Source organism: Cibotium barometz, chromosome 28, assembly GCF_041138505.1.
Source record: "Cibotium barometz isolate CiBa-2024 chromosome 28, ASM4113850v1, whole genome shotgun sequence".
In the NCBI taxonomy this organism is placed as follows: domain Eukaryota; kingdom Viridiplantae; phylum Streptophyta; class Polypodiopsida; order Cyatheales; family Cibotiaceae; genus Cibotium; species Cibotium barometz.
In genome coordinates, this window is record NC_141073.1 from 46,037,087 (window position 1) to 46,051,843 (window position 14,757).

Sequence of the window (14,757 nt, forward strand, 5' to 3'; positions counted from 1 at the left end):
CTACATGTGCATCTCAAAAGTGCTCACTATCATGGCAGAGCTTGTGATGTCTGACAGCGTGTTTGACACACACCATCGTGCTCCCCCTTTCCATTCCATGTCTTGAAGAATCTCCAAATTGTTGAGATTCAAGCTCGATGTCAGCTTATGCCAGCTGCACTATGTGCTGGCATGTTGGGTAGTAACATGTGTGAGACATAAACGACAGCTGGTCATAGTGTGTGGACAGTAGCTAGGGCTAGTTGTGTGTGGACAACACAACACAAGTAGTGTGTTGTAGCTTATGGATTATAGCTTTATGCATTGTGTGAGAAGGGACATAGCTTCCCTCTATGGTTAGGTTGGCTTAATATATTAGGGTTTGGTCCTGTGTGTGTGTCTCCTTTCCGTATACCTGTTTTTCATCATGGTATCAGAGCTTGGTGCTCTCTATTAGGGTTTATGCTGTTTTTCATCATGGTATCAGAGCTTGGTGCTCTCTATTAGGGTTTATGGTGAGTGAGTGAGAGAAGAGGGAGAAGAAGCTGTGACGAAAAGCTGTGGAGCTTGCCATTGGAGCTGTGAAGCTTCAAGCACACCGATTTTCACCAAATCTAAGATCTTGGCCTACCGGGTAAGGAATACTAAACACCCTTGAGTGGATTTAAGGTGCAAAAACACAAACAACATCAGATTTGAGTTGCCCAAAGCAAAGAATTTTTTTTGTTTTGCAAGCTCTCCATTGAAGCTTGAGTGTGGTGAATGTATGAGGCAAATGGTTGCAAACCTGACAAAGAATCATGTATCTCGAAAATGAGAATGTGTTGGCAACTCATGTGCAAGCCCTAGAATGAATTTGGGGCAAGTTTGATGCATTGGAGTGATTGGAAATTTATTGTTTTGAAGCGCTCACAAAAATAGAGAATAGAGGTCCATTTTTTATGCAATTGAAGCTGGTATTTTGCAAAAATCAACACATTGGTGGATTGTGTGCATGCCTAGGAAAGTTGGGAACCTACATATGCATTCAATAGCCACAACAAACCAGCCAAATACCTCCTACAATCGGCGGCACAGCCTGAAGGCCAGAAATAGAGCAGAAATTGCATCACATAGCAAAGTGGAGGCCAAATTCAAGCTTGGTGATTGATTAACTTCAAAATTTTCTTAGCAATTTTGTGATACACAGATATGAGAAGGTTTCTATGTGGTTGGTTGGAGCAATTATGCATTTTGGAGCTAATTATGAGCTGATGATTAAACAGGCTATAAACAGTTTGATTAGTGAAATAGAGGGTCATTAATTGGCTAATTACTCTCTCAATTTTTACAATTGGTCTAATTCCTTTTATATGGAGTTAGTAGACATCATTGCTAAGCTAATGAATGCTTGGTCCCCCAATTTGGACAGAATTGAAGAAATTAGAGCACTTTTCTTACTGGTTTTTCTCTAAACAGAGAAGGGGATTTGATATTTCTGGTATGTATGCACCTTGGTTGGTGTTAATATGCAACATTGAGCTTGTTTAGGTGTCAATGCAAGTTATCCACACTTGATTGAACCACCACATTGCAATTTGAAGCCTTGGAAAGCATGCCAAAATAGGGTACTTTGGACTACGTATGCCAATTCAATTTGAATGCAATCAAATTGATCTTTGACATCAATTTGAATGCAATCAAATTGATCTTTGACATCAATTTGAATGCAATCAAATTGATTTTCTACATGAACAGTGAAGTTTGTTGAGTACTTTGGAGTATCTGGAACACTTATTAGAGTGTGGTTGAGCTAAGGAAGGCTCATTTACAGAATTGGACGTGTGCAGAAGGTGCATTTGCATTGAGCAAATATGTCAGACAACCTAGTACAGATTGTGGGTGAGAAGTTGGATAGAAAGAACTTCCAGGCATGGAAGTACAAGATAAAAAGTTTTCTGAAAGGAAAAGGATTTTGGAACCTTGTTACATGTGCAGAGCCCAAGACAACCTACACAACAACAAGTTGTAGCTCATAAACAGTGGTGGTCAGAGAGAGCATACAAAGTTTTGCATTACTTCTCTATATGTATCTCCGATGCTATACTCATACATATACATGATGCTGAGAATCCCAAGGATGCATGGGATATGTTGGTAACACTGTTTGGTACAGATACTAGTGCTCGTAAGTCTCAGTTGAGACAACAGATTCATAATGTGAAGCGGAAAGGAAGGAGTATTCATGATTATGTACAAGAGATAAAGAAGTATGCATATGCATTGGCAACTATCAATGCCCCCAGCCTGATGATGATTTGGTAGACATTGCCTTGCGTGGTCTTGGCAACAAGGAGTACAAGTCTTTTGATACATCTATCTCTGTTCGGAGTATAGGTTTACCAGATTTTGATGAGCTGGTTTCACTCTTGCTTGTTGAGGAAATCAAACTCAATGACTATTTTCCTGATGCATCTACTAGCCATGATGATAATGGCAGGAATCAGGCTTTCTATTCACAAAGGGGATTTAGAGGCAGGGGGAGATTTACATGATACGAGGTCATGGTTATGGTCGTGGATGGCAGGATAGGTCACCACAATAGAATTTTTAGCCTTCATATGGTGCTAGAGGTGGTCGTGGTGACACCTCAGAGAGGCAGAGGTAATCCTCGTGGAAGAGGACGTTGGGGCAAGGCCAACAAACATCTATGCAAAATGTGCAATGCCATTATTGTGGGAAGTTTGGTCATATGGCACGTGATTGTTACTGTAAACAAAATAATTTGAGAGGGGGTAGAGCACAACATGGTGGAAATTATGCAAATGGTGCAAAGTTTACATAAAGCAATCATGATGGCAGTGCAAATCACTTGTTTGCCATGAAACATGTTGTGGGATCTATGATGACAAATGGTGAGAGTGATGACACTTGGTATATGGACTCTGGAGCATCAAACCATACGACTTGTCATGGCGAATGGTTTGAACATATGAAGCCAATGGATGTGAAAGGCTATGTGGAGACAGGTGATGATTCCCAGCATGCTATCACTCATGTTGGGGCAGTGCAAATCACTTGTTTGCCATGAAACATGTTGTGGGATCTATGATGACAAATGGTGAGAGTGATGACACTTGGTATATGGACTCTGGAGCATCAAACCATACGACTTGTCATGGCGAATGGTTTGAACATATGAAGCCAATGGATGTGAAAGGCTATGTGGAGACAGGTGATGATTCCCAGCATGCTATCACTCATGTTGGGGGAGTGTACCATTGGGGTGATGCACAATAATGAAACAAAGTCTATAACAGATGTCTTGTATGTGCCTTCTATTACAAAAAGTTTGGTCAAATTTTTGAACAAGGTTTACAAGTTCGTTTCAAACGAGCATGGTTACTTCGTTGAGGATTTCAAAAATGGATGTAGAGTCATTGCCAAAGGAAAGAAAGAAGACAGGTTATTTAAGTTGGATGCTAGAATCCCTGAGCTGAAATCGACCATGTTCTCTAAAAGCCAAAATGTAGTATAGGACATTGACATGTGGCTCCATTGAGACCAGCAGGTCAGCAACAAGATCATTAGGAACTCAATGGAGTCTTCTTGGGCCCTTTAATTTGGACGTTTAGTGAAATGCTTAAAATGCTAATCCATCTTTGACCAAGCCTAGAGGCCTAGTCCTAAAAGCATATATTTGATTTTTCACAAAAACAAAAAAAAATAAAAAAAAGGAGATATTCCTAGATCTGGCCACCTAGGTGACTTTAAAGCTTTGTAATGGGCTGTCAGTCAGTAATCATAGCCTGCAGCAACCTTTTCGAACTCCAAACATTCCAAAAATTCGTCACTTTCTTCCCCCCTTTTTTGTGTGTACACCAGATCTCTTTCTCTCTCTAAATCTTCTCTCTAACACGCCCTGCACTCCTTCTCCATGGAAAAAAGCGTCTTTCTCTACTCCAAAAGCCATAGCTAACAGATCTGTACTCCTAAATGAGCCTTCTCTCTCCAAACCCACAGTAGTAGCCATGGCTTGCAGGGAAGAAGCTTACCATGAGCATTCTCTCTACAGTACTTGGTCCTCTCTCCATAGCTAGCAGGTCTGTACTCCTAAATGAGCCTTCTCTCTCCAAACCCACAGTAGTAGCCATGGCTTGCAAGGAAGAAGCTTACCAGGAGCATTCTTTCTACAATACTTGGTTCTCTCTCCAAACCCACAGTAGTAGCACAGAAGAACCTTTTCATGAAGTATTCTCTCTCTATATTGCTTAGCAGCCATAGCTTGCACTAAAGAAGCTTCCCATGATGCATTGTCTCCTTTGCATTTTTGTCTCACCATTGCCAACCCTCTCTATGTTTCTTTGGCTCCCTTTCTGGCTTCTTTCTCTATCCACAATGCAGCTCTAGAGAAGCAACCCTCATCTCCATTCTTCCTATTATTTTTTGATACCATATCCTGCTCCTTCCACTCCTATTCAACCCAAGCTTACAAGCCTACTTTCTTGTAGATGGCACTACAAGACATCACCAATAAGCCTTCTAAGATCCGCCTTCAGGTTGATTTGGAGACAGAATACGCAACCCTACGCAGTAGGCATGTTGCACCCAATATTTCATACGATCAGCTTCGAATGCAAGGAGCAAAGGCCATTGATCTTTGGATTGATGGAAATCTTTATCCACCAGATCCAATATCTGGTGCCCCTCCACCATTCAAAAGCATTACAAGTTTTCTTATGTTTGTTGGTGATGGTTTCAATGGGCTTCTTGGCTATTGTAGGAGATTACACATGTTGTGGCTAGATGAAGTAGCTGAAAAGAGACAAACACAATTTGTCTTCGACCAGCTTCAAGCGGCATCGACTAAGCAGATCAATGGTTTGATGCAGAGGATTAAAGAGCTCTCAGAGGAGCTTGAGGTGCAGAAGAATAATCTAGCGGATCGTGTGCACACAATAAATCAATTTACCGATAATTATGTTCGTCTTCAACACTCCACTCGTAATCTTCGGCGTCGTGTTCACCATTTCACTCACCTTCCCATGGGATATCACGCAAGGCAAAGAAAACGTAAAGCTGTTGGGTTGCTTTCAAAGACAGCAGGCGCATGCAAGAGGCGTAAACAAACAACCAGGTAAAATTTTTTGTAGGAATTATAGCAGCTTTGAGAAGCAATTAATGAATAAAGCATCTCTCATGGTTGACCATTGTGATTGTAGGGCTTGTGCAACAGCTATACTAGGATGTAACAACGCTGAGGACAATGTTAATGCCTCCCTTCTTCAGCATGTCCTTCAGGAGAAGGATATTATGGAAATGATAACAGGTTCTGGTAATGATAAGCTGCGGGAGAGCCTTCGTCAACATTTCTTGAAGGAAATCAAAGAAATTGTCACCCCCAAAGAGATGCTTGATATATGTGACTCAGCAGGTATTAGCCAGAAAGTTTACAGAGCAATATACAGGTCAATCACTTTAGGGTTGCGAGCAAAGGGAGTTATGCAATCCTTGCTTCCAACACTTTATAGCTTACAGATGGCAAAGAAGTGTGCTAATGGTGATATTGCATCCATGTTCGAGGGTGGGTACAAGTGGGTGGAGGATATTATGCCAATGCCAACAATCAAACCCTTTGAATACAATGCATATAACAATGTCTACATTGACATGGAAGTGCTACAAAAAGCAATGATTCAGTACTATGGCCTCACACTTGAAGAGACAGGTGGAAATGCCGTGTTTGTCTTGAAGCTGAATGTCAAGTGGTTAAAGGTCAAAGACTGGAGCGTGTTAGTTTAACCTTGATGAGCCGAGCACTTAGTGGAAGGCCTTTAGAGACCCAAGAGTTGGATGCAACTGAAGACAGCAACAATAGGGGTCAAGGGCATAAGCAGGACTACTACGGCATTCAATCAGAGAAGAACATCTGGTGGCAAGCAGCATGGGTCCTCCCAAAAGAGAACCATGATACCTTGAGGTGGTATTTTGAACGGTCTGGCATTCAACATGTCGTCTCTTGTCAGGTCAATGATGTTCCCGGAATAGGCTGCTTTAACGTTGAATAGCACTTGGGTGGCGATCTAAAAACCTTAAAGTGTATGTTGGGTTGTAAAACAGGTGCGAATTCTATATTCTCATGTGTTTACTGTTGTCATTCCAAGACAGCAGTAGACTCAAGAGTAAAAGGGAAACAACCTAGCAAAGGCAAAAGTCAAAAACAGGTGGGTGCAAAAAAAGCAATCATTTTTTATGCTGAACAGAGGAAAGGATCAAAGGTATGGCATAATGGCATATTAAGTTGTGACCAGAGCAAGCCACCTAGTCGTGACCAGGAGGACAATGCTTGGAACCCAATCTTGGAAATTCCACTATGTCAAGTGCATGTGTGCACATTACATGCAAGACTCAGGATTTTGGATAAGCTATTGATGCTCCACATAAACTATGGAACATGGAGCCCGAAGATCGACGAGAAGAGTCAATACGTGCACTAGAGGGTGTACTTTCCTCTATGGGATTACATGCTGGAGCAGTGGTCTTGACAAAGGACAGAAAATCAAACCCTACACAAGACAACCCTAATAAAATTTGCATGGGTGGATCAAAGGCAAAACACTTGCTATCAAACCACTTGGGTTCTCATAGCCACACTGACTTTGAAATTTGGAAGAAGATATGTGATGTCACAACATATCGAGGAAATGATGCCAGGCTTGGCCTAAAACGTGCACATGTATGGGAGGTGTGTAATAAAATGGTCGATCTTCTAGAGCGACCTCACCTGGATGACCATGGTATTGAGGCACTTAAACAAGCCACTTGTAGATTCACAGAAGAAATGGTCGAGGCATGGGGAGAAACACACATTACTCACTACATGGTAATGTTGTATTTATTGTGTCCTTGTAGTATGTTCTTCATACTGTTTGTTGACTTTTTGTAATTTTTTATGCAGCATATATTGTATGCACATGGGCCATACTTTCTCGATAGATATGGCTCTTTAGCACTTTGGAGCAATCAAGGCATGGAGAAATCACATTACCAAGCAAAGGCCGTGTATTTTAAGGGCACTCGCCATGGTGGTGGCAAAGTCAAGAGTAATGCACTCCATGAAATGTTCAACTGGTTCTATCGCGTTCTGGTTGGCAAAAAAAGGCAGAAAAGTCGCGGTAATTTGTCTCTTAGGCGTCAAATAATGAAAACTGTTAATGCAAGAAGAACTGAAGGATACAACAGATCAAATGCTAGGGAGAGACTACGGCAGTGGGTAGCAAGCAAGCGTCGGTGTGGTTCCTCATGGGCTTAAACTCTCTGATTATAATCTTTTTGTGTTTTTAAATTTTCTAAAAGTTTTAAAAAATTATATTTATAGACATATTTAAGTCATTTTTCATTTATAGCCACCACATTTCAATTTCTTCTTTGTGCTCTACTCTCTCTTGCCCTCCCACTATCTCTTGCACTCGTACATACCTAGGCCATGCCAGAAGAACAGGAGCAAGACTTACGGTTTTTCGATCAACTTGGCCCACTACCTGCTACAGCAAAAAGGACAAGGCTACCTATCGTAACAGAGCAAGAGGCAAAGGAGATGAGAGAAGAAGAGCGCAGGAAGGAGGCCCAAAGAAGCGCAACGTAGGAAGGAAGCTGAAGAAGCAGGGTCTAGTAGAGAAGCAGAAGAAGAGCGGCGTCGAAAAGAAGCCGAGGAAGGTCAAGGGCAGCCACCGGAGATTGTTATTGAGGCCGACAACCTAGAACAGCTAGAGGTTATCTTACAGACTAGGGAGGTCGAGCTCTTGTCTTACGGCATCACCAAAGATACCATTGACAAAGAGTTTGCTCTTGTGAGGGCAGCTTGGGAGACAGAAATGCAAAAGAGACAGCAGCCCAAAGAGGACGCAAGGAGGGCAAGCCAAGCACAGCCACAGGCAGCCACAACATCCAAACGGCCAGTCAAGAAGTGTGGTAAAAGAATGGAGGGCAAGTTTCGGGATCAACAAGAAGAGGAAGAGCGTGCACAAAAGAAAAAGAAGTTCAGGTCTGAACGACCACCGTGGGAGAATCAAAGACCACCAGCGCCTCCACCAGTTACAAAGAAGAAGAGAAAATGGAGGCCAGGGACAGTCGCGCTACGAGAGATTAGGAAATATCAGAAAAGCACAGATCTTCTCATCCCCAAGGCACCATTCTCTCGACTGGTGAGAGAAACAATGGAAAAATATTCTGACAGGGTTGATCGCATACAGAGCACAACTCTTGAAGCTCTTCAAGAAGCTGCTGAAGATATTATAGTATCTGTTTTTGAAGACTCAGTACTGGCTATGGTACATGCCAAGAGAGTTACTTTGAAGCCTGTAGATATGTCCCTAGCCCTACGTCTACGTTTAGAGCGTAGCCTTCTACCTCAATAGGCTAACCCATTTTGTAATTCTCCCTACAAAATTATGTAATGTTCCAGGATTCCTTTGTAACTTTTTCACACATTAATGAAAACTTTGTGAGTTTTGTTACATTCTTTGTCGAGTCCATTTTTTTTGTATACTCAGTGCCAATCAACATTTCATTTAAAAAATATAAAAGCACTATACACACAGGAAGAAACACACACAAACACACACACACACACACACACACATATATATATATACACACACAAACATATATACACACACATATATATACATATACAAATATATATACATATGCACATATATATATATACACACACACACACACACACATATATATGAATATTTATATATACAAAAAATCTAGATCCTATAAAGTCAACTAGAGAAACTTAAAGAGTGTCTTATGTGCCTCAAGGCAAAAAAAATTAAAAAAATTAAAAAAAAATGCCATGTGCGCTACGGCACGTTAATATCTAGTTTGACCAGGTCAAAATGGATATTTACGCGCCGTAGCGCACATGGCATTTTATTTATTTATTTTTTGATATGTTTGGTCTGGTGAGGCTCATAAAACCATTTAGGTGCCCTAACAGCCCCAAATCTTACATATTTATATAAGATATTATTTATATTTATATATATCTTATAATAGCCTTAAAATCTTATAATATCTTATGTCTTATGTATATATATCCTTCAATAGCCCCAGAATCTTATATATATATATAGGTACACACACACACACACATATATATGTATATATATACATATATGTACATATATTATATACATATATGTGAGTGTGTTTACATCTATAAATACAATATTTTTTCATACCGCTCTAACCCAATCTCGATTACTTTTTTTAATCATGATCTCAATTAAAATAAATCCTAAACAATTTTTTCTATGACCACATGAACAAAATCTTAAAATTGCGAGGCTTGAAATGGTATATCACAAGTACGCCAGGAAAAATCACAACTTACAATGCACAACAAAAAAAATTTATTAAACTTGGAAGAGAAGTTTGCATTACATCTTTTTAATAAGCTCTTGGAAGAGCTCAGGAGAGAGAGTTCTAGAGGCTGGTTTCTGGCCTAAGCTTTGGAATACATCACTCGGCTCATTGATTCCTTGAGCCTGAGAAAGGGCAAAATGGCCTAAAACTGAGCCGGGATGGTTGCCCGTGAAGCAATACAAGGCAGCTTCCCTAGCTACCAAAATACATTTATTTATGTTCGAGGCTAAGGGGTTCTCCGACAAGACTGCACTAAGTGCTTTACATTTTAGGAGCTCGGCATAGGCGATCTCTGCATATTCTAAATGAAAAACCCGCACTATGTCGGCTCTGAGGGCAGGTATGTAGTGCCAAAGGGATGCATCTCGACCCTCTGACTTTGGCCGCGTTCCTCCTACGCGCATAGCAAACTTGTCCACTTCAAAAGCTGTCTGTCAACATGTCAATATAGAAGTTAGGAAGCGTGAAATGATACAAAAAATAATTTGCTTTACAACTAAGAAGTAAGGACATACCTCAGTTGCATCGTCACTTGCAACTAGTTGCTCATTCGTCAAGTTTATGCTTCCTTGGTCTTGAGCATCGCCAGCAACCAAGGGCATGTGTGGTTCAAAGGCAGCTACGCTCTCATAGAATTGCACTTCTTGCTTTATTTCAACGAGCGCTTTGGCCACTACTTCTTCCAAGGTACTGCTACCAATATCATATGCAAGCGCTTTTGTGAGGTTGTCATCTTCAAAAGAGATTTTCACTTTTCCTTTGTCTTGACCCCCAGCATTCACGGCAATAATAGAAAGTGCCTCATCCTCACGAAACCCGAGTGTCTTGGCAATGTCATCCAAAAACAAAAACTCTTTCCCATCAATAATGATTGGATTCAAAGACATGATAACAAGGTCTGGGACCTCCTCGAGTACTTCATCGCCCTCTAGAACTAGGTCCGCCGAAACCTCCTTGGGGACATTATCTTGTAGAGCCACCAATGCCATTGAGGCCTCCCATTGTTCTGTAACATTCTCTTCCTCAGCATGGGCCTCTTGGACCTGCTCCATTAGCTTTACTTTGCCCTTTTCTTTTTCCTTGCCACTTTCTTTTGCCACACCCTCTTGTAACAGAAGGACCAAAACCATGTCCCAGCTTAGGAAAGAAGTGCCGATGTTGCCCATTTGTAGATCCAGGAGTAAGTCTTCCTCCTCATTTCTGTAGTCCTTTTCTGTGAGGGATTTTAAAAACCTGGATAGGCGAAATCTAAAATTCTTCTCTTCCCTGAATATGTACTTGATGAGGTCAACTGGAACCCATAAGCCCTCATCACCCTCAAACATGATGGAGTACGTGCTTAAGTGTTCATCCATATACTGAATGACATCTGTAAAAGCATCCGCGTGTAGATGCATTGTTGCGCGTGTAGATGCATTGTTGCGCGTACATCAATTGCTCCCTCAAACATAGGGATGATCTCATCAACCCTATGAAGTAACTCAAGCTTTCCTAGCTGTGCAATAAGTGCGTCAAGCAGAGGTGCCATGTCTATGAGTGATTGGAGGAAATAGAGAGTGTGTGATACAAAAAGGTGTGCGAAATTGAGAGCAAGTGTTAGGAGAGAACGATAATTGTCAATTGATGTAAATGAGTAAAGTATCGTTTATAAATGGGCGACCTTGTTATAAAATTTTTAAAAACTTTTAAAATTTGTAAGTACCAAAAAAATTTTAAAAAATGGTATGCGAAAGCAAGAACGTATCCTTCCATCGCAAGGTCATTTCCAATTTACTAGTGGCTCACGCCACAGATGCTTCTGTGACCAACCTTACACTATCACAAAAAAATAAAACTGCACAAGATAATTGAAAATTCTTAATAAGACAGTGAGGCAAAAAAATTGAAATTGTATTTACTTCAATTCAAGATTACATATCCAGTGGTTATCTGCTGATAGCTACACAGCCAGGGAAAGTAATTTCTCTACAAAGAAAAGATCGTTCCTGCCTTTTGCGCACTACTCTACCATTGATTATCAAAGCAAAATCACCACTGAGTGAGAATCGAAGAACTAAGTAGTCACGTAAGTTGGCAAGGGACCAGTCATCATTCACAGTAACATCTTCTACATCCCCACCTTGCATGGATATATGTAGCACACCCTGTTCTGTAGAGGTTGTGTCGGAGTCTAACGCCTCCCATTCTCCATTTGTAAGCTTCCATCGCCTGTAAGGAAACGCAATGGACAACTGTTGCTTGGCAATATGATAGCGCGTCACAACCTTCTCAACAATTACTCCGCATCTGATGGTGTCTCCATTGTGTTGAACAACTTTTTTATCCCATGCAGGTGATAAGAAACAAGTCAGAGCTCTCTCCCCCTTTGCAATCCATAAAGTTGGGGTACGATGTGTGTCACTTGTACGGAACAGGTACACAAAGAGGTGTAGAGGTATGAAGCAGGTTATGGTTGCTTTGTGAGATCCATATGTGCACTTCATAGCATTTTGCACCTTGCTTTCGATCTGCAAACAAGCCATGGCCACTGAAGCATTGTCTGGAATTGGCCATTCAATAGATGTGAGAGTTGGCGTAGGTTTTGGAACTAATTTTCCAGTACCATTTGCTGTCGTGGGAACCACATATGTATCCTCATAGAAGAAGATGTTTCGTGCTAGAAGTTGTGCAGCTGGACACCCTCCAAAGATTAAACTACCAAGCTCCACATGGTATGCTTCAAAGGTTCCTGAAATTGCCTCCATAGGCTCCCATTCACTATAGTTTGAGGGAAAAATATCTACGCACAGGAACCAAAGAACAATCGAAGCAGTGCTCAGTATACCATTATTAGCACACAATTGATTTAAAAACAAGAATATAAAGTGGTGAAATAACTTACAATTTGCAGGAAGTCGTTGACGTTGGTCATGGTCTGCTAGTTTCAGCTCTGTTGCCTTGTAAACATGTTGGACCTTGGCTAGCTTTTTTCCATCACGATCTTGTTTGAGCTCCAATATCCGCCCTTTCCAATGGTGACTTTGTATATCAACGTATCGCTTTGACACCTTGTGGCTTCCTCTTGTACTAGGCTGCATCGTAATCCAATTCCACTTCTCATACTGTTTGATATTCCAGTGCCCATCCTCATCTTGACCACTGCTACAAGAGAGAGATTGAATACTGATCGGAGGCCTTCGAGCTCTAGAAGAAGACATCAGATGTATATATTAGAGAGATTATAAACCTTGATGGCAAAGAAAAATAGAATGGTGAGAAAAAACTTAGACTAGGGAGATGTAAAAAAGAGAAGGAGTTGTAGAGCAAATTCCAAGGGCTTGGCTGTGCTATTACTGCACTTTGAAAGAGGATATTGGAGGGGATGAGAGGAGACAATGAGTAAGATTATGAGAGCCAAAGCATTTGCAACTCAAGCTTCCATATCTTGGCTCCACTGTTACACTCTGTAAAAGGAGGTTGGACAAGGTAGAAGGATGTAAGTGAGGATCAAACTTCCCTAGCTTCTGAGAGGAGGTTGTAGATCAAGCTTCCATAGCTAAGCTCTGCTGTTACACTCTGTAAAAGGAGGTTGGACAAGGAAGATGGATGAAGTAAGGAAATGTAAGTGAGGATCAAACTTCTATAGCCTCTGAGAGGAGGTTGCAGATCAAGCTTCCATAGCTAAGCTCTGCTGTTACACTCTGTAAAAGGAGGTTGGACAAGGAAGAAGGATGAAGGAAGGAAATGTAAGTGAGGATCAAACTTCCATAGCTTCTAAGAGGAGGTTGCAGATCAAGCTTCCATAGCTATAGATCTAGGTTTCTGAGTGAAGAGAGAGGTAGATCAAGAGGTAGATAGCTAAAAGAAGTAGTCTGGAGAGTGAAAAACGCCTTGCTATGAGAAAAGGAGAAGACAGAGCGTTTTGGAGGGAACGTGGGAGAGAGGGATAGTGGAAAGTGAAGGGGAATGTGCATTGAATGCATGGGAACTCGTTTTTGGGCCTCTATCACTTTGGAGGCCTTAGTTAATGATGGCTGCAGCTATCCTTTTCTATATAAAATAGGATAGCTGCTGGCAGGGCTGCAGCTATCCTTTTCTATATAAAATAGGGGAAAAATGCATATACGTTTTAAATTTTTGAGTTTTAGTTGATTTTGAAAATTTAAAAAGAGCCTATTTAGCCTATTATTCTAAGTTTGACCACTACCTTCTAGGCTCTTACAAACCATTGGTTTCAGTCCACATGTAATCTCCCTATTTGTCTATTTCTTAATCACCTCCATTAGGCAATGGCAAATTAAAGGGCCCAAAAAGACTCCATTGAGTTCCTAATGTCCAGTAATAGATTACAATATTTTTCTCATCATCATACATATATATCTTCCACGATGACATACGCATGGGTGTCCTAAGCACCGCGAGCCCGTGCATCGCCTGGTCAGAACCCTCCAGGATCCTCCAACACCATATTCGAGAATTTGGGAATCTCCCAATAGTTTGGGAATTCCAAATCAAAATGAATCCCGTGAATTTGGGAATTTCATTAATTTGGAACCTTGAATATTGGTGAAGTATATTTATTGTATATGTAGGAGATATTGATAAAATCTTAAATAGGTGGTGTTAATAAACACCTTATCTTTGGCAACCTCTCCAGCAGCATGGAAGTCTTTAGCCCAATGATTCTTGTAGATTGGCTTTAGCCTTCAAGACAACCTTTGGAGAGATTTTAATTTTTTTGGGAACTTTGGTAGCTTTTGTTATCCAAGAGAAAACAATTGTATCCACTCTCTCCCAACGTTGAGGGTCTTTCCCAGTATTTATCCCAGCAATTCTGATATACCTCCTCATCTGTAGCATTTTGTCGTCCACAAACTGGTGCCCAATATTGTATACAGATCTTTTGATAGTTGCTTGATTTTTTATTTGTATCAACCTCACTTTGTGCAACACCAAGCCATACTGGATATATTGGATCTGAAGGTTGAACAAGTACAAAGTCGTCTTTCTTGACATCTATCATTGGTTGAAATGCATCTTTTGGTCGCTTGCTGAGAGGACCACAGTAGTGGTCATTCAACTCCTCCAAGCCAAGAAAGTCATCCACATCATCTATGTCTTGAAATAATGTATCACCTTGTGTCCTTGGCCAAAAGTCCATGAATACTCTTGCTTCTTGGACATTTGGAGCTTGAAGTGCATCAAGCATGGTTTTCCAATAATCAATCACTGGTGTTATGAACTTTGTGTACTCCGCTTCAGGACCTTGTACACTTGACCATCTTTCCCAATACTTGAGATAGTCTTTGATTCCACTTACCACCTCTTGATGATCTTTAATATACTCAGACATGGGTAGCAAGGTTGGAAGACCCTTTGGAA

At 40.9% G+C, this 14,757-nt stretch overlaps 2 protein-coding genes across 2 annotated transcripts; one reads left to right on the forward strand and one right to left on the reverse strand.

The window, feature by feature from the left end:
- Nucleotides 1–3,613: 3,613 nt before the first annotated feature.
- LOC147622858 (uncharacterized) lies at nt 3,614–8,435 on the forward strand. Its single transcript, XM_086822622.1, has 3 exons — nt 3,614–5,095; nt 5,181–5,426; nt 8,423–8,435. The coding sequence occupies exons 1-3, from the start codon at nt 4,470–4,472 to the stop codon at nt 8,433–8,435; spliced, it is 885 nt and encodes a 294-aa protein (XP_086678748.1). The 5' UTR covers nt 3,614–4,469.
- A 2,886-nt stretch (nt 8,436–11,321) lies between these two features.
- On the reverse strand, nt 11,322–13,017 carry LOC147622859 (uncharacterized). Its single transcript, XM_086822623.1, has 2 exons — nt 12,278–13,017; nt 11,322–12,175 (listed from the first exon to the last, which is right to left on the reverse strand). The coding sequence occupies exons 1-2, from the start codon at nt 12,591–12,593 to the stop codon at nt 11,322–11,324; spliced, it is 1,170 nt and encodes a 389-aa protein (XP_086678749.1). The 5' UTR covers nt 12,594–13,017.
- Nucleotides 13,018–14,757: the final 1,740 nt, after the last annotated feature.

What these genes read in the sequence shown, in the direction of transcription:
- LOC147622858 (XM_086822622.1), top strand. Translation starts at nt 4,470, where the DNA reads ATGGCACTACAAGACATCACCAATAAGCCTTCTAAGATCCGCCTTCAG. An exon ending in AGGCGTAAACAAACAACCAG is followed by an intron (nt 5,096 to 5,180) that starts GTAAAATTTTTT and finishes TTGTGATTGTAG; the next exon opens with GGCTTGTGCAACAGCTATAC.
- LOC147622859 (XM_086822623.1), bottom strand. Translation starts at nt 12,593, where the DNA reads ATGTCTTCTTCTAGAGCTCGAAGGCCTCCGATCAGTATTCAATCTCTC. An exon ending in TCAACGACTTCCTGCAAATT is followed by an intron (nt 12,176 to 12,277) that starts GTAAGTTATTTC and finishes TCCTGTGCGTAG; the next exon opens with ATATTTTTCCCTCAAACTAT.